We start from the raw sequence: 25,374 nt of genomic DNA, 5'->3' as shown, positions 1-25,374 counted from the left end.
TTTCTAAACTTCTGTCAGCTATACCATTCTATTTTTTTAAATGATTATTGTAATTTATCATTTCTTAGGCTCTTAGCATTATAATACAATTCCATAATCCATTTCACTATAGACAACAGAAATCTGGGTATACCTTAAATGACAATCTTAACATTTGTTTTAAATATTTTCTTCCATTACCTTCTGATAGAATTATCACAAGATAATGGAACAAAATATTTAATAAAATTAACATTCATGATAAAAATGTGTTTCAGCTCTTTATTCCCTTTCTCCTAGTTGCTGTAAATATGATTTAGATTATTTCTTTGACATCTATTTGCAGCTTTTAATTTATGTTTTTTTTTCTATATTAAGCAATGTATAAGGTAGCATACACAGCTATTGATCATTTAATTTAATCAAGTAGTTTAATATACTATCATCTTTGTAAGTGGTATAATTATTATATTTATGTTATTTTTTGCATTAAAAACCCAGTTATTTTTATATAGAATTAACAGTTTTCTTCAACAATAATCTTTTTTATATTAAATTATTATGTTACAAAATTGAGCAAACATTTGTAATTCAAAGTTGGTTTGCCAAGTTTGAATGACTGAAATTCTACTGTATTTGTTTCTCTACATTTAATTTCAAAATACATTTTTTTCTGTTCATGGTAATTAATAAAAAAAATAAATAAAAATAATTAGTAACGACAAACTAAATCAAATTTATAATAAACATTTAATTACTTATTTAATAATTTTTCACTTGTTTTTATTTAAAATTTCCATATATGGCTGTAAAATATAAATATAAAATATAGATATAAGCATAAATTTACATAAATTTTTAAATTATGGGTGTATTTTTATCACAAAAATAAACTTTACAGCCAAATATGAGCAAAAAACAATTTTCTATTCTAGGCCACACCATTATAAAAAACCAACTAACTGGCAAATAAACAAAAAACTAACAATGGCAGATTCTTTTGTTTGCAGCAGCTCAAACCATCTACCCTCACATATCAGTCTCTTTTTAGAAGTATGATCCAGAGACTACTCAAGACACCAAAAAAAACTGTCACATAGAAGAACTCAAAACTATAAAACATCCAGCATACAGATTAAATTCGCTTACATATTCCAGTATGAAGTAAATAAATACAAATAAACAAAAAATGTGGCATATAATGTGCTACATAAATGTACAAAAACAAAGATTCAAGAGAAAATATAGCAAACCATTTTAAAAATCTGGATACAATGTAGCCTTCAGAACAATATACAAAACAAAACAAATCATTACAAACAAAACACAATGATACAATAACCAGATGAACATAATGCCTCTGGATTATATGAACTGGACAGTTCACACTGCTCATTGTTTTTCACTGGTCAAACATCAGCTTAAAACAATGGTATAGTGAACATTTTAAAGATATATATTACAACATACTTGTATTCAATATCTGTCAATTTTGATACTTTATATGTCTATAAAAAAGGATCACACTTGAATAATATGAACCATGTATGTTAACTGACAATACAAATCCAGTACAATTCTCAGCTGTTTTCGAAATATGTTTGAATATAGCAACACCAATTATGAAAATTGATCACAAATTATTTAAAGCTGTTTGAAGTAAGTTATTAATTTTTTTTATTTGTTATAAAATTTGGTTTCGTTCGTTAATACAAAACTTTATATGTTCTTTAAAATGTACATCCTAGTCTTGAAAAACTGCTTTAAACTAATTAACAACTGAAAAAGAGATGATTTTTTAATCATTTTTGAATCATCAAAATAGAGATCACCTTTATTACTAAGTGAAACAAAAAAATTATATGTTGTAATTTTGTTTTGAGTGGTTCTGATTAGTGTAGTATAGACTTGGTTTAGCAAAAAAATTCTTTGTTTAGATTTGCTATTTGTTATTTAATTCTTTTAATAATTTTCTTTGTCTCAACTAAAATACAATTTATTTATGTAAAACTGAATGAAGGTTTAATTGCCACTTTTTGTATTTATTTGTAGAGGTCGTTTGCTGTTCTGGTGTTGGAGTTACACCTTGGCCATTTACAAAATCTGTTGATACATTGAGCGGCAAGGCTGTTGAGATAAATCGTGATCATGCAAACAGGGTTCGTTTTGCTGGAAATAAAGTCGTTCAGTGTGATAAATTAGCAACAGATGGGCTGGTGCATCATGTATCAAATGTAAGGTTACTTTAACTTGTTTTCATAATTACTCTTTTCTTTTCAGATGTTTTCTAAATTTATTTCCTCAATAAATAAATGTGCAGTTAATATACATTTATAATTATGATATCTTTAAGAAAAATCAATTTAGTTCTGTCAGAAATAGTGATTGTAATCTCTCCACCACACACTAAACATCAGCCGTGTTGAATTTTCCCTCAATCTGGCTTTTTGCCTTTGTTGCATAGTGTGTTAGCTATCTGCAATTTATTTCTTTTTCATACTGTTTTTATTTTATAATATATTTTGTTAATGCACATTTAAGTTGAACATATGTGTTAAAGAAAAATTATACTTTTTAAGGACAAAATTTATCTGCTGTCACATTTGGAAATGGATGAAGAGTACTGAAATATGAAATACATTTTAAAAAAGGAGTGATTTAAAAAAAATGTTAAATTGCTATTCAGGATGGTACTGATTTAAGTGTGTATTTTCTTTCTTTTATTTTTATGTGTGATGTAATATGATAAAATTGTACATGATACAACCGACATGTGTTGCAGTATGAACTTAGTTTTTAGGCACAGATATATTAGGTAAGAGGAGTACCTTATGTTTATGGATCACAACAATGAAAACAATTTAAAATAAAGTATTCATACACAACAGTAGTATGCAAATTTTGCTAATATGATCAGTCTTCATATAAGGATTTCCTTTATGAGATGCAGTTCAGTGGAACTGCAAACTGTGGTGTTGATAATAAGTTTAAATTTAATCTAACTTGTAGTAAGTCTAAGTTTTTGAAGTTAGTTGGTTGATGCGCAGTAGTTCATTTTACATATCTCTGGATATGTGTTAGCATTGGTTAACAAGTGCAGTGAGAGTACATAGAAGGAGGAAGGAAATGAGTACAAGGCTTCTGCTGTCTGCAGAAAGAAACACGTGCATACACACACTTAGTCAAACACACATGTGTGTTTTGACCTACTCTGGTACTGCAACAGTATAATTTTCTCTCACCAGTATCTAAAATATCCCTTCCAACTTGCAGAAAAATTATGTTATAAAACTTAGACTTACTGTACTTCACCATTAATAATTACTTTTTCTAATTCTTTATTTTTTTTACATTTAAAAAAATTTAATCATTTATAGCTTATCTGTTGTAATCTTTCTCTCTCCGGAGAGTCTGGAGCTGAATTTCAAACATATGACCATGAGTATCAGACAATTTTCTGGTAGCTCTGCTTTGAGAAAAATAACTTTAAAATATAGGAACAATAGATGTTGCAGTTAAATTCCTAGAATGGCAACCTAAACTTTGTTTTGTAAATACCAGCATAAAACTAACAGCATCAAAATTGAAATTTTTTGGAAAATGTAAATTTAAAAAACGGCAAAATTCACTTGATTTGGAACTTCCCATGGGTGCTGTTTAAAAATTAGTCTACGTATTTTATGTGACTGATTGTGTATGGATATATATCGCTTTGATTAATATTTTATTACTCTAGAAAAACTTCACTCAAAACTGTAATAATGTAGTAGTATGTTTTTTCATCTCCTGAAAATTTTTGCAGTATGCAGCTGTTTATGGCATTTACTTATTCATTTCTTGGTGCTAGTATTATATTACATGCTCACATAACCATGCATCATAGTGCAAATTTATAGATTCAATGAGTTTATAAATTTATTGTAAATTATTTATGATCCTACTATCTTGCCTCCTCAATTATTCTCTTTTTTATTGTGGCCCTTCTGGTTTAAAGTATCTTATAAATCCTTTTTGATTTGTTATTCCTTCTATTTTTACACTCTCATTGAATATGATTATAATAGACTGTGCTCATAATGCACTAGATGAAATTTTTTTTTACTCATGGTAATTACTTTTTTATTTATAATTTGGAAATAAACATTAATTTATTCATTAATATTTAAAAAATAAAAATAAACAGTTAGTCATTTAATATAATTTGTTACATTAAATATAAGCAAATCTGGTACATTCATAATTAATTTTCTGAAGTTTACAAATTATCTGTGTTCTAGGTATTCATGCCCAGAAGTTCTCCAGTGATTAAATCTGGCACCATTGTATTTGGTAATCCTGGTATGGAGGTACATCTTTATGGTGTATAAACAAATTTGTAGAACATCGCACCATGATTTTGCTACAGTTATAAATTTATAGTTGAATTTCAATAAATAGATGTTAGTGAATTTTATTTTTAAAAATATTTTGGTATTTCAAGTTAGATTAACAATGAATCTCTGGGACTAATATTGAACTGTATGTGATTCCTAATATTTTATCAAAGATTTTTTAGACTAGATTTTAAAGTTTTTATTTGATCAAATCTATATATATATTTCTGAATTTATTTATTTGTATTTTTCAATTAAGCAGTATTAATTTATTATTTACTAAAATTCAGGAGTCTGAGATTACATTCTGTGCTTTGAATTACAGTTTTTTTGGCATCCTAAAACATACGTTTCAATAAAAGAACTTGTTTATCAACATTAGTGTCATTTGTTAGTTCCACCCACTCTTAGAATCATAATTGAAGGATTACTTGTCTGAAAAATGGAAACAGTTATTTCACAATCATGTGGGTATGGTGAGATTTTGTGAAAACATTTTCATAAAATGAAAATTATATTAGATAAAATTGATTGAAATTTTTTTTTTAACATAAATTTTACTTAAAATAATTTGTTTATCTGCTACATATTTTTACTTAAAAGCAATAGGCATGTGTCATAATATCTATCTAAGTTTCCTAATGTAATGAACTGAGCAATTTTATTCTTTTACTGTGATATACTAATATTTATCAATGAAGTGATATCAAATATAATGTAACACATGTATTATCAACTAATCTACTTAATTAGAACAAAAAACAATTTTAAAACTATATGAAATAAATTTAGAAATTGGTGTTTATAATGTTTTTAAGTGCGATGAATCTGATTAGATTATTTTATTTTGCACGGAAATTTAGTTTTTCAATTAGTATTACAGAAGCATGTCAAAAACCTGATTGTGATAATATTTAATTTTTATTTTATTGTTTCTACAAATTATATTTATAATAAATAATTTTTATAAATAAAATATTTTTGTATTTTACTCTGTTACCTTAACCATTATCAGAATTGTTGTGTTTGATTGTCTCCTCTTGAATAATGAAACACCCATCTGGTACTTCCAGATTTTTTAATTCTTTTTTAAAACATTCATAACATAAAATAGACCCTTGAGGATTGGAAGGATTGCTGGCATAAGTGTATCACATCTCTGGGGAAATACTTTGAAGGGAACAACATCAATATAGAAGAATAAATAAATTCTTTTTGATAAAAATTAAAATTCTCATTCTTTTTTATCACACCTATATATAATAAAAATTTGATGTGGACACCACATTACTTCCTTGTACACCTATTAAATTACATATACACATTTTTTTTAAATGAAAAGTACATAAAATTTTATTTCATTAATAACGTCTGATATTTCTTCTTTTTTTTTTGTTATTGAATTATTTGTTGTAAATTTCTTTTACAATCAGATGTTAATAATTATTAATAAATCAATATTTTTAAATTAAAAAAAAGGAGATGTAGTCAAATTCGAACCGATGTGCCTTTCCCTTGTAAGATTAAAATATTTCATTAATTAAAATTTTATTTGGCTATAACTCTGGAACCAATGAAAACAAGTACCACTTATGATATATCGTTGAAAAGCTCTCAATAAGGGCTTATTACTGCAGTTAAGAAAATGTCCAAAATCCAAATCTTTTGGATTTTTGACACCAAAAATCCAAAATCTGGTCCAATTGATTCCAATCAAAGGAAAGGTGCACAACTAGATGTTATAGCAGTCCTAAATCAAAAATTTCAACATCCTATGGCTAATCATTTTTGAGTTGTGCAAGAGACATATGGGCATCGTACAGACGTCAACTCTGAAACCAGTCAAAATAGATTCAGGGATGGTCAAAATGGATATTTCCATTGAAATCTAAAAACCGAAATTTTTCGCAATCACAGGACTTCCTTTACTTTGTGCAAGGAAGTAAAAAAGAATTACTACTTTCAGAAATGCACATAGACTTAGATGATTATTATGTTCACTAATAAGGTGATAAACATTTGCAGTTTAATGGAATGGAGAATTTGAAAAATGAATTCAAATTTGTAAAATAGTACACAAAAATGTGAAACAATACTAAAATTCTTTCTAAATATATTGAATGACATTGCAGAGTCTTAGAGAGATATCAGCTGTACAAGTTTTATGTGGGTATTATCCAGCTGAATCAAACTGATCTCTTAGCTTTTACTGTTAATTGCCTCTCCATTTGCTTGAAGGTAAGAAAAAATAAAAAACAAATTATAAATACTAAATATCTTTTTCTCTTTCAGTTAATCCTATGATTTTTTTACTGCCAACTTTGAATTTTATTAATGTTAATGAGCGCATTATTCACAACATGAATGATAATCACGTTTCTGCTTCTATGAACATGTGAATAAATAAAACTTTTAGTATTAGTTAACATCAACCTTAATGAAATACATCAAGGACCACTGCATGAAATTAGTCACCATATGGCATACAACAGTGAGTTCTGGAATAATCTGTATATAGTTCTTTGAAGACAGTGATGAGAGCGCTGTTATTGTAAACTAAGAACAATTAGTCCAAATTATTGAAAAACTTTTTCTCTTGTAATTTATTTATCTATACTGTGAAAAAAGGCTGATGCCCAGTAACAGTAACTGATGGAATATAATGAATTTTGTGGTATGTACAAAATGCAGTGCCTGACCAGTTCCCAGGACCCAAGCCAAGAATTTCCATTTATAAATAGTTTTAAAAAGCAGAGAAACTTGAAATTAGTCGAGACATGTGGTTTTAACAGGATAGGGTGAACTAGTCAAACCCACCGGGTTGGTCTAGTTGTTAACGCGTCTTCCCAAATCAGCTGATTTGGAAGTCGAGAGTTACAGCGTTCAAGTCCTAGTAAAGCCATTTTTATACGAATTTGAATACTAGATCATGGATACTGGTGTTCTTTGGTGGTTGGGTTTCAATTAACCACACATCTCAGGAATGGTCGAACTGAGAATGTACAAGACTACACTTCATTTACACTCATACATATCATCCTCATTCATCCTCTGAAGAATTATCTAAACGGTAGTTACCGGAGGCTAAACAGGAAAAAGAAAGGGTGAACTAGTCAACCTACTGGCTTGGTCTAGTTGTGAACTCGACATCGCATAACAGCTGATTTCAAAGTCAAGAGTTCTGAGGTTCAAATGCTAGTAAAGGTAGTAGTTACTTTTATATGGATTTGGATACTAGATCATGGCCGGTGTTCTTTGCTGGTTGGGTTTCAATTAACCATACATCTCAAGAATGGTCGACCTGAGACTGTACAAGCCTACACTTCATTTACATTCATATATATCATCCTCATTCATCCTCTGAAGTAATATGGTGGTTCCGCAGGCTAAACAGAAAAAAGAAAAGGGTGACTAGTCATGCTGTTAAGTAATCAGTGAATATAGTAAGCAATTCTTTCCAAATTATCTTCAGATATGGTGATATTCCTTGGTGGTCTGCAAGACAACCATTTCTCAACTTTTTTTTGCACAGTTGTTTGAAGAGTAAGATAATTAGCATCCATTTCCATGAAAATTCAAAGAAGAAATTTATCATAAAGTTATTACAATTCCTGGTGATATGTTACTGAAGATGTTGATATATTGAAGGATATTTAAATCAAAATGGTGGCCATCTTCATAATGTAGAGTCCAGTAGTGTTTTAAGGTATAATTAAATAAGCTGCCATTGTATAGTAAAAGGGAAAAATAAGCTATAAAATCAGATTTCAATGTTTATATCTTACTACCATGATGGGATACTAAAAGGAGATGAATAAAGGAAGGTTATGTAATTACCATGCAGCCAATGATACTTGAGAAAGAGTAAGCCTTAAAATAATGTAAAAATGTTTTATATCAGTTCAGTGGTTTGTTTAATTACCTCAGACAAACAAAGAAACAATTTGTTTTTGAACAATATTTTTTGTAATGTTACTGTGGCTATGTTTTGATGTTATTATTTATATTTGTTTAAAACTGCACCTATTTACTGAATATTACAAAATTTTGTACCTAAAGAGATTTAATCTTTTTCTCAGGAAAATTATGTGATGACATTTAATCTGTTTGGTGGTTTATTAGTTCTTGCTCTAAAGTTTCAATAAAAGTTATTTTGGGCACAGAGCAAGGATTTTTTGGTCTTTTGGATTTTGAGAGCCATCAGATATAATTATTTTTTTAATATTTTGAAAAAGTAATGAGTAAAGCCAACAGTTATATTAAATTATATAGTGACTCCTGGTTTATTAATCTTCTGACTAACATTCAGAATTGCAAGAGAAAATTTTTTGTTTAAAAATCAGACTTAAAGTCATAAAGAAGGAGAGTAAAAAATATATCATTAAAAAGAAGAGTTACCATTGTTGGCTTACAATTAAGAAATATCAGTAACGAGTTATAAATTCACAGAGTTCAGAGTAAGATAAGCCTGTCATTAAAAAAAAAATAAAATTGTTATCTAGTATTTATTTACTCACTTTCTCTTAAGGTCTTAATCACAATAGTATGTTTTTTTATTTCAAAATATTGGAAAATAATAAAAATACACAATTTATAATTAAATAAAATATATATTTTTTTTTTTTGCATAAATTAAATATTATAAGAAATTAGAAAAGGCATTTTTGTACATTAAAAGTCCTTTATTCCTGTTCCATAATTTGCTCCACCAGCTTTCAAGAGTTGTTCTCGAAAATTTTCAAGTGTGAATTCTGAGGCATTTTCAAGCATTACTTCTACAGCAAAATTCTGTGAAAAAAAAATGGCAAAATTAATTGAAAATCAAATAAACAAATTATATAAAGATTAGTTCTTACAGTTGAAAATTAAATCCCCTATTGGATTGTGTGACAACCCTACAAAAAAAGCAGATATTTCTTAATTATAAAGAAAAAGACAAATAAATTTAATAAGGAAAAGAGAAGTAAATAAACATTACCTGTTTTTAAGTGCAAAATAGGAATTTAAATTAACTGGTTACCTTTAATGAAAAAGATAGAGAAATTTATGGTTGGTACATACAATGAGGAAATAAAAATCTATAAAAGGGTGGTTGAACCTGCAAATAGCTGTGGAAACAGTTGAAAAGTAAAAAAAAAATGCAGAGTGAATATCCATAGGTCAAATGAAAATATATAATCAGCTCAATTATTCACTTGTGGATGAAAATAATGAAAATGTTATCCGTAGACTATAACTCCTTCCACTCTTGGTCAAAAATAAATCCCTTGCACAAATTAAAACTATTAGTTGCTATGTTAATAATATAACTTATAATTTTGTATGTTTTCACAATCAGATAAATCCAGAATTTTGTATTTTACTTTACTAATCCAGAAAAATATTTACTTTACTAAAAAATGTGTTTTTACCAATTTTGAACTCTGGTTTTTTGCTGAAATGGTAAGCATTTCTTAACAAAAAAATAACAAAATGGTTATTTTTTGCTGGTTAACTTTTTTTTAAATTGAAATTTATGTAGTCAATATGCAATCAGAAATGCAACTGTTAAACTAGTTGTTTAATGTAAAATTGTAATAATACACTAAAACTTTAATCATAAAGTTTAGAAAAGCAAAAAACTGTCAAAGTTAACTTGAAATTTATTGTCTGTACTTCATTTAATTCATTTCAGATATACAAATTATTTTAGGTCTAATACCTAAAATAATCTGCTGTTATGTAAAAAAACATGTGGTTCCAAATTCAGTTGTTTGTGAAACAAAAGTACCTATTGCGAAATAGAAGTTTGACTCATTTGCACTGTTTTTAGTATGATTTTTTAAAATACTTTTGTATTACTGTAGTGATACAAAAGTATTGGTTATCGGCAACTGGTATTGGTGTTTGTGTTGGATATTTTTCTGCTGAATTTAAAATTATCCAAAACATGATGTACTACATGTAGAAATTCCTCACAAACTCTTTTCAAACTCATTAGATCCTTTAAAGTTATCCTTAATATATACAATATCCTTAATAAACATGGTACTGATCAAACATCACTTTTCAAACTGAAAATTGGATACGTTTCTTTATAACTCTAAAACTTCATCAATTAAAATTATTACCTTCAAAGAAGAGATTAGGAATACGTAGCACAGCTAAGTAAGGTACTAAGTAAATAATAATTAAAAAAAGTACTAACTTAAAAAACTTTGAGTAATGGAAATATGATGTGGTAAATAGTAGATGCCCTGTTCAGTCGGGATTGTTACGAGTAGTCATTAAGTGAAAAAGTCAGCTAAACCAAAGTTATTTTTCCATTCAAGTGGACTTTTCCAGATACTTTTTAATATTTAAAACAAAACACCACTGTTATCATTTAAACCATTTTTGTTATTGATTGCACTTTAATCTTAAGTCTAGCAAAATATATACTACATTAAATTCCCATACATTTTTTCTAAAAATTTGTGATCTTTGTTTTGTGGTTGAAACAGTTTTTTTTCTACTTACTCCCCATTTTATAATTTGAGGATATCACAATACATTCCATCTGGCTACTTTTCCAAGAAATACACCACATGTAAAAAACGTTTTTACCTCTAATTGGTGTATTTTAATTCTTGATGGTACTTCTTCACAGTCTCTTTCATGCTCTTTTTACACATTAATTTTATAGATGCTTCACTAATTTCATCATCATTCACTAATTACATCCATCATATGGGTATTCACCTCATCAATTTATCTGTCTCATTTAACCATTTTTATGAAATTATTTTTCATATAAGGTCAATTTCATTTGTAATAATATGAAATGAGAATTTATTCACATCATCTGATAGTAATTTGTTGTCTACCTGTCTAATTCCCTTAAATCATTTAGCAAAACCTTATTTCTAATTTCTTCATTGTCTGGATTTTATATTTCTTTCACATTATCATAATCTACTGTCATGAAATTTAGCTTAATGAGAGTACAAAATTTAGTAGTTAGTTTACAGAAGTGCTGTAGATTTCTTTGTAATGTGTACTATTCTATTATCTTATAGTTCTAATATAAACTGGATTAATATGAGCAGTAAGGCATTATTAACTATGAAAAGTTAACAAGTTAATAAATTTTATTTGTATTCTTACTGATATAATTGCTTTCACAAGTGCTTTGTCAGTGCTCATCTTTGCTCTTTTTATAACTCCAACATTACTTCCAACCCAGGTTAATAACAAAAATTTTATTCTTTTACTCAGTTCATCCCCCATCTGAAAAAAACAAAAAAACAAATAGATGCTAGTATTCATAACTAAAAACAATATTAAAATCTAATCAAAATTAATTGATATATTGAACATGATAGAAATTTTATTTAAACTCAGAAAAATATTAATCTTACGACTACGATTTACATTTAGGTCCCAAAAATAATTTTCCACAAAAGGTTTATTACAAAAAAAATCTGGTCCAGAGAATCTAGACAGAAATTAGACTTCCATTAGATTTTCATTTCACCAGTAAACTTGTATATTATTTATTCACATTGACAACTATAGATTGATTCCCAATTATAGCAACCTTCTTTTTTTATTTATTAGCACAGTTACATATATTACTTAAGGAGAAATATATTCCATTCTCAGATTTCTACTGATCATAGATATGAAATGTTATTCAGCAATATCAGAATGACTCAGCATAATCCTTTGCACAAAACATGTTCATCTGTCTGTAATAAGACATCTGAAAGACATTCTGGTGCTACCATTCAAAGGGCTTGCACCCTTTGGATGAACAAACCAATGCTTGCACCTTCCAACAGTAGAACACAATCCCACAAAGTGATTTCTCCAGAGCGCTTGACAGGCTCTACCGGCACTGCAGCTAATGTATAACTAGAGAATGGTTCTATGTAGAAGGATGATGTGAGTAAATTCGTTTATCTTTAAATCTGTACTTTTATTTAATTTAGTTCGGGAACTTTTCAGACATACTGTATAACAAAATTTTCAGTATTTAAGTTGAAAAATTTGATCATTAAACTTCAATATACAAAAAGTACCCCATTTATGGGAAGCATAGAATCATTACATTTAAAATTATTAGTAAAAAAAAATATAGTGATATAAAGCCCTACAAAACATTTGTCTCTGATATCTTCTCTAAAAACATACTGTAGATTTTACATAAAAAATATTAGCATTTTTACATGTTATTGCTGTTACTGAGTGTGATTTAAATACTGTATTTTTATAATAAGGTACCTTTTTTTAAAAAACTAAGCTTAAGATAAGTTGGCAATAATTTGGAAATTAGGCTGTAATGATTGCTTGTATTGCATTATCAAGATAACTTGCTCTATGTACTTCATGTAATATACTACAAGAAAAATAAATTTCTCTTAAAATTATTAAAAGCTTACAATTTAAATTAAACAATATTAAAATAAATTAAAGAAATTACACAAAAAATAAATTCAGTTAATTGATTTCCACAATTAATAAAATTAATCTGTATGTATAGTTTAGTTAATCACAATTACTACATTAGACTCCTTTTAACATGTAACAATTTATACCCAGCATTTGTTCAATTTTTTTTTCTGAGACCACTGTTAGGTATTATGTCAGAGGATGAAATGAAATGAGAATTTCTTAGTGCATGAAAATGCACTGACCAGGATTTGAACCTGAGACCTCCAAATGAAAGGCTGAGATGCTACCATTCACACCGTGGAGGCTGGCAGCATCTGTTCAATTACAATATTACATCAAACATATACTTTTGTTAACAAATTAAATTTTTATGGAAGTAAAATAAAAATGAAATATGTTGACTCTATTATTAGGTTGCTATTTTGCAATTTTTCAAGACTTAAAATAATTAATTAATTTTATTTAAAATTTAAAAAAAAATTGTTTTTGAGTGGTAATTAATATTGACTTTAAAAAAAAAAAGATTAAGAAATAATTTAAAATGATATGCATTGTAGACTTTATGCTTTTAACTTACCAAATGAAATGATTTTTTAGAAAATGCATTCACAGTGACAATATTGGAATAACTTCATGTATGCTTAACACAATCAAAACTATTATTTTCTTTAGTAAAATGGTAGAATAAAGTCAAATGAATTATTTAAAGTGGTGCTTATTATTGTGTACATTTTTAATGAAATGTTGACATAATAAATACAACTGCAAAATCTTAACAAATTTTTACTCTACTGGAAGAAAATCTATTAGATAAATATGAAATTACAACTTCTCATATTACCTACAACTGATTTGCATCAATACTAATGATTTGCATCATTAAGTAATGAATTACCCACTCAAGGATGAAAGGAGACCTGAGAATAATCAGGTCACATGTAGCAAATGTAAGGAGCATGATACTCACTCAGTATAATATACTAAATGAATTTATTGTGTATGTAATGTATATATACATATAATGATGCAACAGGAATCTTACATTTTTATTTAAAAATCAAAAAACCGCATTACAGACTAAGAGTCTATCTTCATTAACGTATTAAAATTGATTATTTTAATTTTTTTTCTTGAATTTAAAAAGGATAATAGAACAGTAGTTTGTTATTACAATGAACAAGTTTTTCATGCAAGCAAAGAAAAGTTACTAGAATATAGCGAATAATGTAAGAAAAATCATGGGCAATAACATAGAAAAAGGTCTCATTTTTTAACCTTTTTCTTTCATATTTTTTATAGTGTTAATCAATTGTGAGCAAATATATTTAAATTTTAGAGCTTTTCTTAAATCTTTATAATTTTTTTGAATTTATAATTTAAATAATTATAATCAATACAATCTTATAAAGGATTAAACATAGATTATTTGGGCATAAATTTTTTATTTTTCTGAAAATTGTTATACTAACAACTTTATTGCAGTTTCAGAATTCTATAATTTTGTAACCAATAATTTATTAATCATCTTAATGCAATAAAAATTCTATTTAGCAATATTTTTTTTTACTTTTGCTTATTTATTTATTAGCATTTATTTTTAATTTATTTATTATTACAGTTTTTTTTAAGCTGTTAGGTTATTGATCATTTCAATATTACTGTCTAAGTGGTTTTTATCCATATTATTCATGTTGTAATTCTGTATTTATTATATACAGGAGAAAAAGTCATATAAGTGTCCTAATCGCTTATTATAGTAAGGAGTTATAATTTTACCTGTAATTTTCAATCTAATCTGATACAGTAAAATTATACCAGCATTAATACTTTATATACTAGCAAATAAAGTATTAATATAGATACAGAGCCATCAAAATATGTTGAATCTCTTCCATTCACTGTTTCTACAAATTCGTTACCCTCTGATTACTTGACTTCAAATTAATAATAATTAGAGACACTGCTGTAAAATAAATATTTAAATAAGGAAATAGAAATAAACCAATTGCCTTTCATAAAAAATAGAACCTGAAAATAAAGGAAACTTATCAAAAATGGTTTATTCCATGCAAACTTTCTGTGTGAAATCTTAATTTATTTCATTTTAAATCTGTTTTTTTTTTAAAATTGATTAGATGTTTAAACAAGTGCTTTTATTGGTCTGCTTGATTATCAGTCAAGTAATCAGAATAATAGCAATTGTATTATTTACTCATTAATAATAAATTACAGTATCTTGTTGAATGAAAGTTTCAAATATTTAATTTTAGAAAATTGACAGTTTTAGCAAATATTTACTGCCTTATGTTTTTATGATTACAAATTATTATAAAAACATAATAGTAATTATAAAACAGTAATTATATACTGTTTCTGTTATTAAAAAGATGCTCAGTTATTTTTCTCATAAATCAGAGCTCTTTGAAATTTGGATATAAATAAATGTTTTTGTATCTCAAAGATATTGTTTTATTACCAATCCAAGGGACAGATTTGAAGCACTTTTTCACTCCTTCCTATATCATGCTAAACATTTAATTTCAATATAATGTAACATCCTACATCTTTAATTATTTTCTTTTTATATTATAATCCGTCCCCATAACAGTTTTGACTTTCTACAGTTCCTTCCTTGATGTCTTAGTGTATGACCTACCAAACTAATTCTTCTATTAAAAATTTGCCTCATGTTTGTTTTTTCTGATTTCTCAAAAACTCTTCATTCAAAAAATTCTCAATGTACACAATTCATCATTCTTTTATAATTAAAATCTTAATTTTATTAAAAAAGCCCCTATTCATCAGAGATACTTTTTACTGGAGTTAAATGTTTGTGTAATTGTACGCTTAAGCATTCAGGTTCAATTAAAGGAAATTTAAGAACTGATCATTAATAGAATAAAGGAAAGACCAACTGTTGAACTGTAGTTAAGATGATTATGGCTGTCTTTATTATTATTGGTTTACAGCTTTTTATGAAGTTGGCCAATCTCAGAATACAAAGTTCTTTAAACATAAAAGTGAATAAAAAATAAGTCTGGATATAAATCTTATCTACCTGAAAAATTAAAAAAATTATCACCTGTAAGCGAATGTATCCAAAAGCACGATCATCATCACCAAATTGATTTTTGAATTCTTCAAAGTCTGATCCTTTTGATGAACACACTATTTGCTTATTATCATACTTGAGAACAATCCTAAATAAATAAAAAGATTTAAATCAATTTTAATACATTTTTTAATATAATCATTAAAAATTTCATCTTCAACCAATTGTTTGCATTTGTTCAACTATTTATTTTGCAATCATACATGTTTTATGTGCGAGTTTTATTTATTAAGAAAATATTTAAGTAAATGTAACCTATATCATATGTGGAATATTTTAAACCAGTGCATATTAAGCAATTTAGATAAAAATATTGTTCTGTGCAGTTAAGATGCTGTAGTAAGGATTAACAACAAAAAGAAACGCTTGAAGTACTTGTTAAGTAATATTTTCACAGATGTTTACACCTACCTTAATTTTTTATTACAATTCTATTGTTATAGAATACTATATGTCTAATGATAACACTGAGGCAAGGTTAACAGCATGTACTTTTAATAGTGGTTAGTTAATTGCTTTTTTTTACTTAAATCTTGTTACTTGGTAACAAGATTTGTAAAATATAACATCAGGAATATTTTACAGAATATTGCAAAATAGGAAACGAAAGACTGTTTGTGCAAAGTAAACCACCTATCATTAAAAAAAAGCCATCTATCATTAAAAATCTAACCCAAAAATATCCAACATTGAGATTTTAAATATCACAAAATGCATTTCATTCTACAAACATTATTTTTTTACTCGGTATGAAAAATTGACCTTACACTCAAAAAAATGAATGAAAAAGATTACATTAAAACCATATTTGTAATTCTAGTAGGAAGGGTTGTGCTTAATAACAGAATAAATCAACACTTCAACAGTATTTTTGAAAAATTAACTTTCATTTAAATCATTTGTTTATAAAATAAACAAGTAGTTTGTGAATACTTTTGATAAAATTTATTTACAAACAATCTGGAGGATATTGTCATCACAGCCAAATTAACTTCTTTTAGTTTTTAAGATTTCTTTTGGAGAGTATACACAAAAATATTTTTTTCAACCACAAAAATGACATAATATTCTGAAAACAAAAGAAAAGACTTTTGTCTGCAGCTGTCAAAAAATGTTTAATTGTTGTTCATTATACATAAGCATAAACAGTAATTCTTGATGCTATTTTCCATTATTTTTTTTTTTTTATATGCTAATACATAACCTCAACATAATTATTACATCCTACAATCTTAATCTGTTCTTTTGTTGTTTATGTTCCTCTATAGTTCCCTCTGCACATCCCTTTGTCACCAAATTAATCAAACTTTGATGCTTTAATGTATAACCAGTCAACTACTTTAGTCTCCTAACAAGTTTCTGTCAAAAATTTCTCTCCTCACTTACTCAACTTAAGACCTCTTTATTTCATACACATCGATCACCTAATTTTCAACATCCTTCTGTAACATCACATTTCAAATCTCTTTGTTTTTCCTGGTGCTTGTGTTTCATTACCATTAAGTACTATAGTCTGCACAAATATCTTTTAGAGAATCTTTCTAGTTCTCAGATCAATATTAAATATTAGCATCTTCTTTTCTGAGAAAAAGCCCTCTTTGCTTGTGCTTAGTTTGATGTGAATTTTAACTTCCTTTTTCTATCTTTTATCTTTTATATTTTTACTCTACAGAGAGGAAAATTCTGAAACTGTGGTAGATCTTGTTTCCCTACCTTGATACTTAATTCCTCATTTTCCTTTTTGTTATATTTTATTACTTTTTTTAGTCTCACTTATTTTCAAAGTAAATATCTCTTCTAGCATTGAACGTATGATGTTTAGAGTTTTCTAGGTGATATTTATTTTTAAAAGTTTTTGTCGTTTGTTTTAAATAACCCATTGCTTATAATCAATGTCTGCTCTTGGATAAGTTCTGTCCTCATGCACAGTTCTAATTTGCTTCCAAAATATCTATCTAACCAATACATAATCCCCCACTTTTCCAGATTTGGACTCTGCCAAGCTTAACATCTTCTTCTTGAATCATTATTGTGGAGTAGATTTGTAATTGCTAGTTTATACTTAGAACAAAATTTTTAATTTGTAATTTCTCATTTGTTTCTCTGACCTAGTCCGTTCTATTTAATAATTTCTTTCTCGTCCTAGTCTAGTAAATAATGTGTCAAAAAAACTGTAAAAGAAATATGATCTGAAATACAGAAATAGTGACTTTTTAAAGTATTTTTGTATTATATACAATTAGAATAATCTTAGAAAATTATGACCTTTTTGAACACATTAGTCCATATCTACAATCCAGACACAGTAGGCACAGACCAGAACACATACAGTTAGGTTTCTACAGTACCCAGACAGAGGAAACTTCCCAGAAATTAAGATTTTTCTATCATCCATATAAGTAGGGCCCTGTGTTGGATTTTCTGAGATAAGGCTGAAAAATCATGTACCCTATCAAATTATTTATGGAACATTTTTTCATCTATGTTTTCAGCATCTCAAATAAATTAAGTGTTGTCAAATAACATGTTATTCTAAGGTACATTTCTTTATTCCATGTTGTGGAATTTGCCTGACCCCACAAAAATGGCAAGAGATAGAAAAAATGGCCTAATCCTTAACATTAGAAAATTAAATATAATCATGATACTAGTAAATAAATAATTTTTTGGCAGTAATAATAGAATATTAATTACAGAAACCATTGTATTAGAAGTGTTATTTTTAATAAATAAGACAATTTTTATTTAAGTTTCACCATGAAAAAATCTTTATTTTAATAACATTTTTGGTTCCAGAATCTTGACTTGGAGGTTGGAATTTAAGTCTCTTTTACAACTGCAGTTCTTTGTCTCACACCAAGTTGAAATCTAAGCCTCTGTCAGCTGATGATTTATAGCCAGTTTTGTTTTTGCTGAAGTAGTTGAGTTTTAGCACTCCAACTTTGTAATTTTCTGATTTTTAGGAATTCGTACTTAATAATATAATCTTTATTTAAAAGTTTTGTTAATTATTATGTAATAAATCTATTACATTGTGCTTTATAATATTTGCCTTTTCCTTTATTATGACCGAGACATACATGAAGCATTAGAGATGCAAGTGGCACTAGTTAAACTTCCTTTCTGTGAGAGTAAAGATGTTTTTATACATTCAGTCCTGTTCATAATCACAAGAAGAATAGAGCTATCTGTAATGGTAATAGTACACTCAGCCCAGTAAAGGAGACACTAATAAAGCTATCATGGCATGCTTGTTAGGATGACTATAGAATTTTTGGGAATAATTCTTTTTTACATTAAATCCCTGTATCAGATTGTTATAAACAAACCTGGGACCTCCAGATAAAAGGCCAAGACCAATCCGTCATGGAGTGGTTTTGGCCACTAATTAATAAAAAAATTATGAATTATTAAAAATTACATTTATTATTCAGGTTTTTTATTAATAAATGTAACCAGAACATTATACTTGTAATCCTTACATGTATTTTACTTTCAATCATTTACAATGAATTTTTCATTTCTATAATTAAGATTTAGCAAAAAATAACAATACTCTAGATATTCTTAACTTATATGTTTATTAGTCCTACTTACCACTGTGTCTCTGTTGTGTCAGATCGTACATCTTCATAGGCATTTCTGATGGCCTTTTCATCAATATCTGTTATCATATCAGCCTAAAAAAAAAAAACAAAAAAAAAACGGTGTGATTATTCTTGAAAATTATTGTATTAACGAGTACTATTGCAACAATCAATTTTTTCAGTTCATAATTAATCCTAATAAATAAATACAAATATAAATAACTTCATAATTTCTTATATGAAATTTCTTATATTTGCAAGCCTCGACTTCATGGAGTAGGAAAAAATGGATGTTTTTTCTTAAATAACATATTTTTCATCGGAACTCTTCAATTAAGACCTTTCCTGAAATAATAGCTATATCTTGACGTAGTGATGTTACAGCAAATATTGATTATGAGAATCAGAATCAATTTACTTAATTCACAAATTCTCAACTGCTTTTGATTAAAATTAATCTTTCTGTATTTTAAATTCAATTTTTTTCTTTTGATTTTGACTTAAGCCATTTGATATTGTTTTTTGTGTAGCTAAATAGTTTATTTTAACACGTAAAAAGCTTAAAATTTTGAATGAGATATCTTTACCTTCTAATGCAATCTTAAGAAGAAGCTGTAAGTAGATGATTAACAAGTAATTAAATGTTTCATTCTGATCGGTACATAATAATATGTTAAAGATTGCATTAGAAACAGGTAGGTGTGCTAATCAACAGATAAAACAGAACTTGCATGCATTTACCTGGAAGATCAACATAACTATGGTAAACTGCAGGATCACAAACTGCAGCATCACTGCAGCATCACAAACTAGACAATTAATAAAAAAAAATTGTTAGGTGATTAAAGTCTAAATTAATTTTTAAAAATAATAAATGCATTCAGTAATTGGAAAGTAAATATGTAAATAGAAATGAAAATTATTTTGGTATAGCATTATTTGCACACATTAAATGATTATAGTAGAAAGTCCAGGGATTTATTTTTTTTTTTTTAATTAGTATTATTCAAAAATTCATCAAAAGGAAATATTGTAAAAGAAAATTTTATTTTTATTTTAAATGAAATGGTGGGAAATTTTCAAATGGGTGAGTATTTTACTAAAAACAGCAACGGAAGCATGATGTATTGAATTGCACAAAAAGAATTCTGTTATTTGATTTAGTAGTGGTGAATAGGTTCATACTGGATTTATCTTCTTCAGCTACAGGAAATTCATTTTTTCACATGTAAAATTAATACAAAAAATGGAAATAACTCTATTCTGCTTAGTTCTATGGTAAATAATTGGAATTAAAAATTAAAAAAGGATAAATTTCTTTTCAAAAATAACTGCACATTTTTTTTCATTTGAAGTTACAAAATTGAATGCCAGTAGCTTAGCTTTCAAAAAAGACTTAATAACATTTTTTGCAGATTAACTCTATACAGATATATTTTGGTTAAAAATAGTAAATTAATATTAAAGAGTAAGAAATTAGTAAAAAAAGGTGTAGCCTGTATCGTTTTCTCTTATGAAAAAAATTAAAAATATGTTACCTCAAAGTATAATAAATATAACCTCAAATTTCAAATCTTTAAAATTTTTTTTTTTAGATTTCAGGTTGGTTTTTTACAATTTAATATGATAAATAATCAATGAACTGTTTATGATGGTAAATTACTGAAAAAGCTGTAGTTACAAGAGACTCGATTAGAAGTTGAGATGTAGTTAATCAATTATTTTAGGTGTAGTATTTATACATTATCTATACAAATAGTTATATTTAATAAAGGTATTTTATGTTTTGTTATATCTGTTACAGATTTAATTAATAATATACCTCAGGAACTTCAATTTATGATTTTAATTTGTAAGTTTACGTAGCTGATAGTGAAACATAATTTTATTATTGAACAAACCTTATAGAAATTTTCTGAAAAATATTAGTACTTTTATGTAATTATTGATTTGAAGTCGTACACAGCAAGAGGAAATATGTCATCTTATTACATCAAGTCTGCTTTTGGACGTTAAATAAAAGAGAGAAAATAGGAGACAAGATAACACAGACAGCTTGTCAATGAATTATGAGATTCATGCCATCCTCCATGGTGGAGAGTAAATTTTCTGCCTTTCGTCCAAAAGGTGAAGTGTCAGGATCTCAGTTATATGGTTTTTTTTTTTCATATGCTACAAAATCTCTACATCACATTAAAATGCATGAGCTTTAAGTGCTTATGGTGAATTAATATTTAAAAAATAAACTCATCAGTGGTTCTATCAGCAGTCATTTCAGTGTCAGGTAGTCCAGAGGATAGAGCAAGAGTTTTCTGCTTCAGTAACAAATTAACTGTTGTATTTTAAGGGTTTTAGTCTAAAGTAATTAAGATATATATTATTAAATAAGATTTTTGTTGATATTAAATAATAATGATGCAATTAAACATTAACTTCATACATTATTTATTTTCTCATCAGTGTAACTAATGAGATATCAGAGTAACAATACCTTAATATGCATATTTTATTCCATATTATATACAAGTAGACAGAAATGCAAAATAAACAAAAGCAGCATCCTTTTGGAAACAGATATGAATACATATCAAAGTCAAGTATGAAACCAGTTCTTTTTCAGTTTAAATATGTTCAGTTTTGGTGGTATATTAGTATATATTGAGTATAAAGTATATTGAGTTTAACTAATATCGTTATAAAAAAGCCTACACATTTGCTAATGAATGAAAAGTTAGTGATACACCATTAACTACCTGCTACATATATATCACTTTATGAACAAGGAATTCACATGCCTTAGCTGCATGAAATAATTATACACAAGAGATTACCATATGAATCTCTCAGTCTGTGTTATTTATTGGTTACATACTGAAAACACAAAATTTGTTAAAATTTCAATGGTAAGTTGGTAAAAATGACTTTACCATCTTGTAACATTTTAAACGATCTTGCAACAGATTAAAGAATTACTAGTTTTTTTTTTGTTTGAACGGGTTGTTGGTGATTGTGGATAGTTCAGTTGACAAATCAGCTACAGAGCGCAGCTTAATAACCTTGGTTTTGTTTTATACACAGGCTCATAGTAAATTTCTCTCTAAGGAATCAGCGTTCCTCTTCACAGCCCTATAATAAAATGTAATGAAATCCCAAAAAAATCATGACAAGAAATACAAATCATTATCTCAATTTTTATAGCGATCACCCAGTTAATCTGTTACGGTTCATTTCTTAGTTAAAGAGGTCCTGCTTTCAATTATTAGTGCAATGGTCTTACCTCATAATTTTTTTCCTACTTAATTACAAGGATTATTCCTTTCTGCAGAATAATATTAAATTAAAAGTAACATTTTGTATGAGATTCCAGTGTAAAATCATGATTACTCCCAGTTACCAATTGTTAGACAACAGAGGAAAAGTATATGAATTTCATTGTATTATCCAGTAAATTTATTGATCCATAAATATAAAAATTTATTTAAAAAAATCTTATCAATAATTTATTCTTTATTAGGTAATTCTGGTAGAAAGCTAATAGTTATCAAACTGATAACAGCATACTTAAACATTTTGTACAAAAGTGCACATAAAATTCTCTCAATTACAAATAAAAAAAAAATATATATATATATATATGTGTGTGTGTGTGTGTGTGTGTGTGTGTGTATATGTGTGTGTGTGTGTGTATGTGCAGGAGGGAGGGGTATTGGAAATATACATATTAGAAATTGCAACCCCCCTCCCCCACACACACACAATAACCTGCAATTTGTTTCTGACTACAATATATTTCAATTACAATTAATACTTTTTTTTTGTACATGGTTTTTAATCATTGAGTTTTTAAATGGCTCAAATGTAATATTTAACAGTATTAAAGCACTTGATAATTCAGTTTATCAGTAATTGCAGAAAGTAACACCAAGATTATTAAAACTAAAAGTTAATTCTTTTATAAATTATTAAATGAATCTGAAAATAAGCCTATACGCATAATTTATAATCTTTATAACTTAATCTTTTTTGATATTACAGATTAGATTTTAACGCCTAAGTAACCAGCTGTGGTAATTACTACTATTGGTGTTGTGAGTAAAATGACTTTCTGAATATTATTATTACAATATTGATACAGCATACTACTGTTTTCATACTCGCTTTATGTACTAGATATTATTTTTTTACTTTCTGAATACTATTATTGCAATATCAATACAGTATACTACTGTTTTCATACTTGCTTTATGTACTAGATATTATTTTTTATCTAGCTTTATCCATTGAATGTTGACACTTGTAAATAATACGATAATGTCACTTTTTTTTTCTCTTTTAATAATTTAAAAGTTATTTCTATTTGGTTCAGCATACCATATTTAGTGTATTATCATAAACAGTGATGTACTGTTAAATTAATTAAGGAAAAGGGATACAATTATACAAATTCTTAAAACTGATTTTTAAAATATCTTTCTAATATAAATACTTCTAATATAAATGAAATAGACTGAAAAAATGTTCCATTCAACAATAGAACAAATTAAAGAAAAAGACAATAAATACATGCACATCTATTGAAGATGTTACGATACAGATACAAACACAGTAATTACTGTACTTGGTACAAATTTCATTATAATTTGACATCTCACCTCTAAAGATATTTCTTTCTGTAATTTTATAGAAGAAAATTAATATTTGAAAGTAGTTAGGATGATGTTTGGCTTTATTCCTTACAACCTGATAATTCTACCAATACTTGGAGATTGAAGGATGTGAAATAAGGGTGTTGATAGCAAAAGCAAAGTTAAACTATGTAGTTTTTGGAGATCACTGATGTTCAACAACATTGAAGTTTCACTGCATACTGTCGGAATTTATTAGTGACTAATGATTACACCAGTCGGTCACTTTAAAATTAACTTTTTGCGATATTATTTCACTGGATGAGAAGTAGTGATATTTAAAATTTTATGTAAAAATTCATTGTACCAGTGTAGAATCCTCTGAGTAATAATAAGGAACAATATTTAACAGAAATTTAAGGTAGGGTCCTGGAAATTATATTATCTAATGAAAAAGTTTAAGACTTTTCGCTCTTTGCATTATTAGTATAACTCAGTAAATAGGTAAGCTCTCTGAACTAATAGTATAAACTTGTCTTTAAATAAAAAGATTGCGCAGGATTTTACATCATGTGACTTTTAGCACTCTGATTCAAGCGTCGGAAATTTATTGAACTATGCCGGGTGTAGGTTAAAGGTCTTGTTGAAGTAATAGATATAAGTTTAATCTTAGGAGCCGTTTCCGAGAAATGAGCTTTTGAAAAAATTTTCAGAATTTTCGAGGAAAAAGAAACATTTTTGGAGATTTTACTGCACTCCAGGGCCAAATATTTTGGGCCAAGATCAGAGATCTTTAGAAGACCCGTATTCTGAAGATCCGTATTTAAATTTAATTTAAATTAAATTTTTGGATATTACGATTAAATCTAAATGAAATCGATTCTACAGTCTAACACTCACATCTGAACAGATATACGGATTAAAATTAAAGAAAAATCTACTGTTTCAGGAACCCCGAAATCTTAAGATTCTTTGAAAAATTTAAATCAGAATTTTGCTCGATCATAATACTCTATAATCACATCAGATCATCTGTATAATCATATCTCTCTCATATATTGCATTAGTGAAAATTAGTATTTATACATCTTATTCATCCACCGCCCATGGGTCATGAATTCAAGTTATTTCAATTTACTTATTTTGCGGTGTACCGACCAAGACGCAGAAAGAACAGAAATATGGATGCTGAAAGAGTTCATAAAATGAAATCGTAAATAAAAATTAGAGAATACATGTTCGCAAGCGTTCGGTATCCATATATCAACGATCTTCATCAGTTC

At 27.2% G+C, this 25,374-nt stretch overlaps 2 protein-coding genes across 2 annotated transcripts in view; one reads left to right on the top strand and one right to left on the bottom strand.

Annotated features, from left to right (window-relative positions):
- mfas (midline fasciclin) overlaps window positions 1-5,339 on the top strand; it is an 87,871-nt gene extending 82,532 nt beyond the window's left edge. The window contains exons 14-15 of the mRNA XM_075382023.1: window positions 2,032-2,213; window positions 4,257-5,339. Of these exons, the coding sequence (XP_075238138.1) occupies window positions 2,032-2,213; window positions 4,257-4,346 (272 nt within the window). The 3' untranslated portion in view covers window positions 4,347-5,339. The remainder of the gene's footprint in view (window positions 1-2,031; window positions 2,214-4,256) is intronic.
- Window positions 5,340-8,942: 3,603 nt separating this feature from the next.
- Window positions 8,943-25,374, bottom strand: part of LOC142318368 (coactosin-like protein) — a 50,366-nt gene continuing 33,934 nt past the window's right edge. Inside the window, exons 2-5 of the mRNA XM_075354951.1 lie at window positions 19,477-19,559; window positions 15,850-15,967; window positions 11,478-11,600; window positions 8,943-9,140 (exon numbers count right to left, since the gene is read on the bottom strand). Of these exons, the coding sequence (XP_075211066.1) occupies window positions 9,024-9,140; window positions 11,478-11,600; window positions 15,850-15,967; window positions 19,477-19,559 (441 nt within the window). The 3' untranslated portion in view covers window positions 8,943-9,023. The remainder of the gene's footprint in view (window positions 9,141-11,477; window positions 11,601-15,849; window positions 15,968-19,476; window positions 19,560-25,374) is intronic.

The sequence above is a fragment of the Lycorma delicatula genome, chromosome 1 (assembly GCF_047948215.1).
Source record: "Lycorma delicatula isolate Av1 chromosome 1, ASM4794821v1, whole genome shotgun sequence".
In the NCBI taxonomy this organism is placed as follows: domain Eukaryota; kingdom Metazoa; phylum Arthropoda; class Insecta; order Hemiptera; family Fulgoridae; genus Lycorma; species Lycorma delicatula.
The sequence above is the reverse complement of the archived record's forward strand: the minus strand, read 5'-3'. Positions and strand labels throughout refer to the sequence as shown.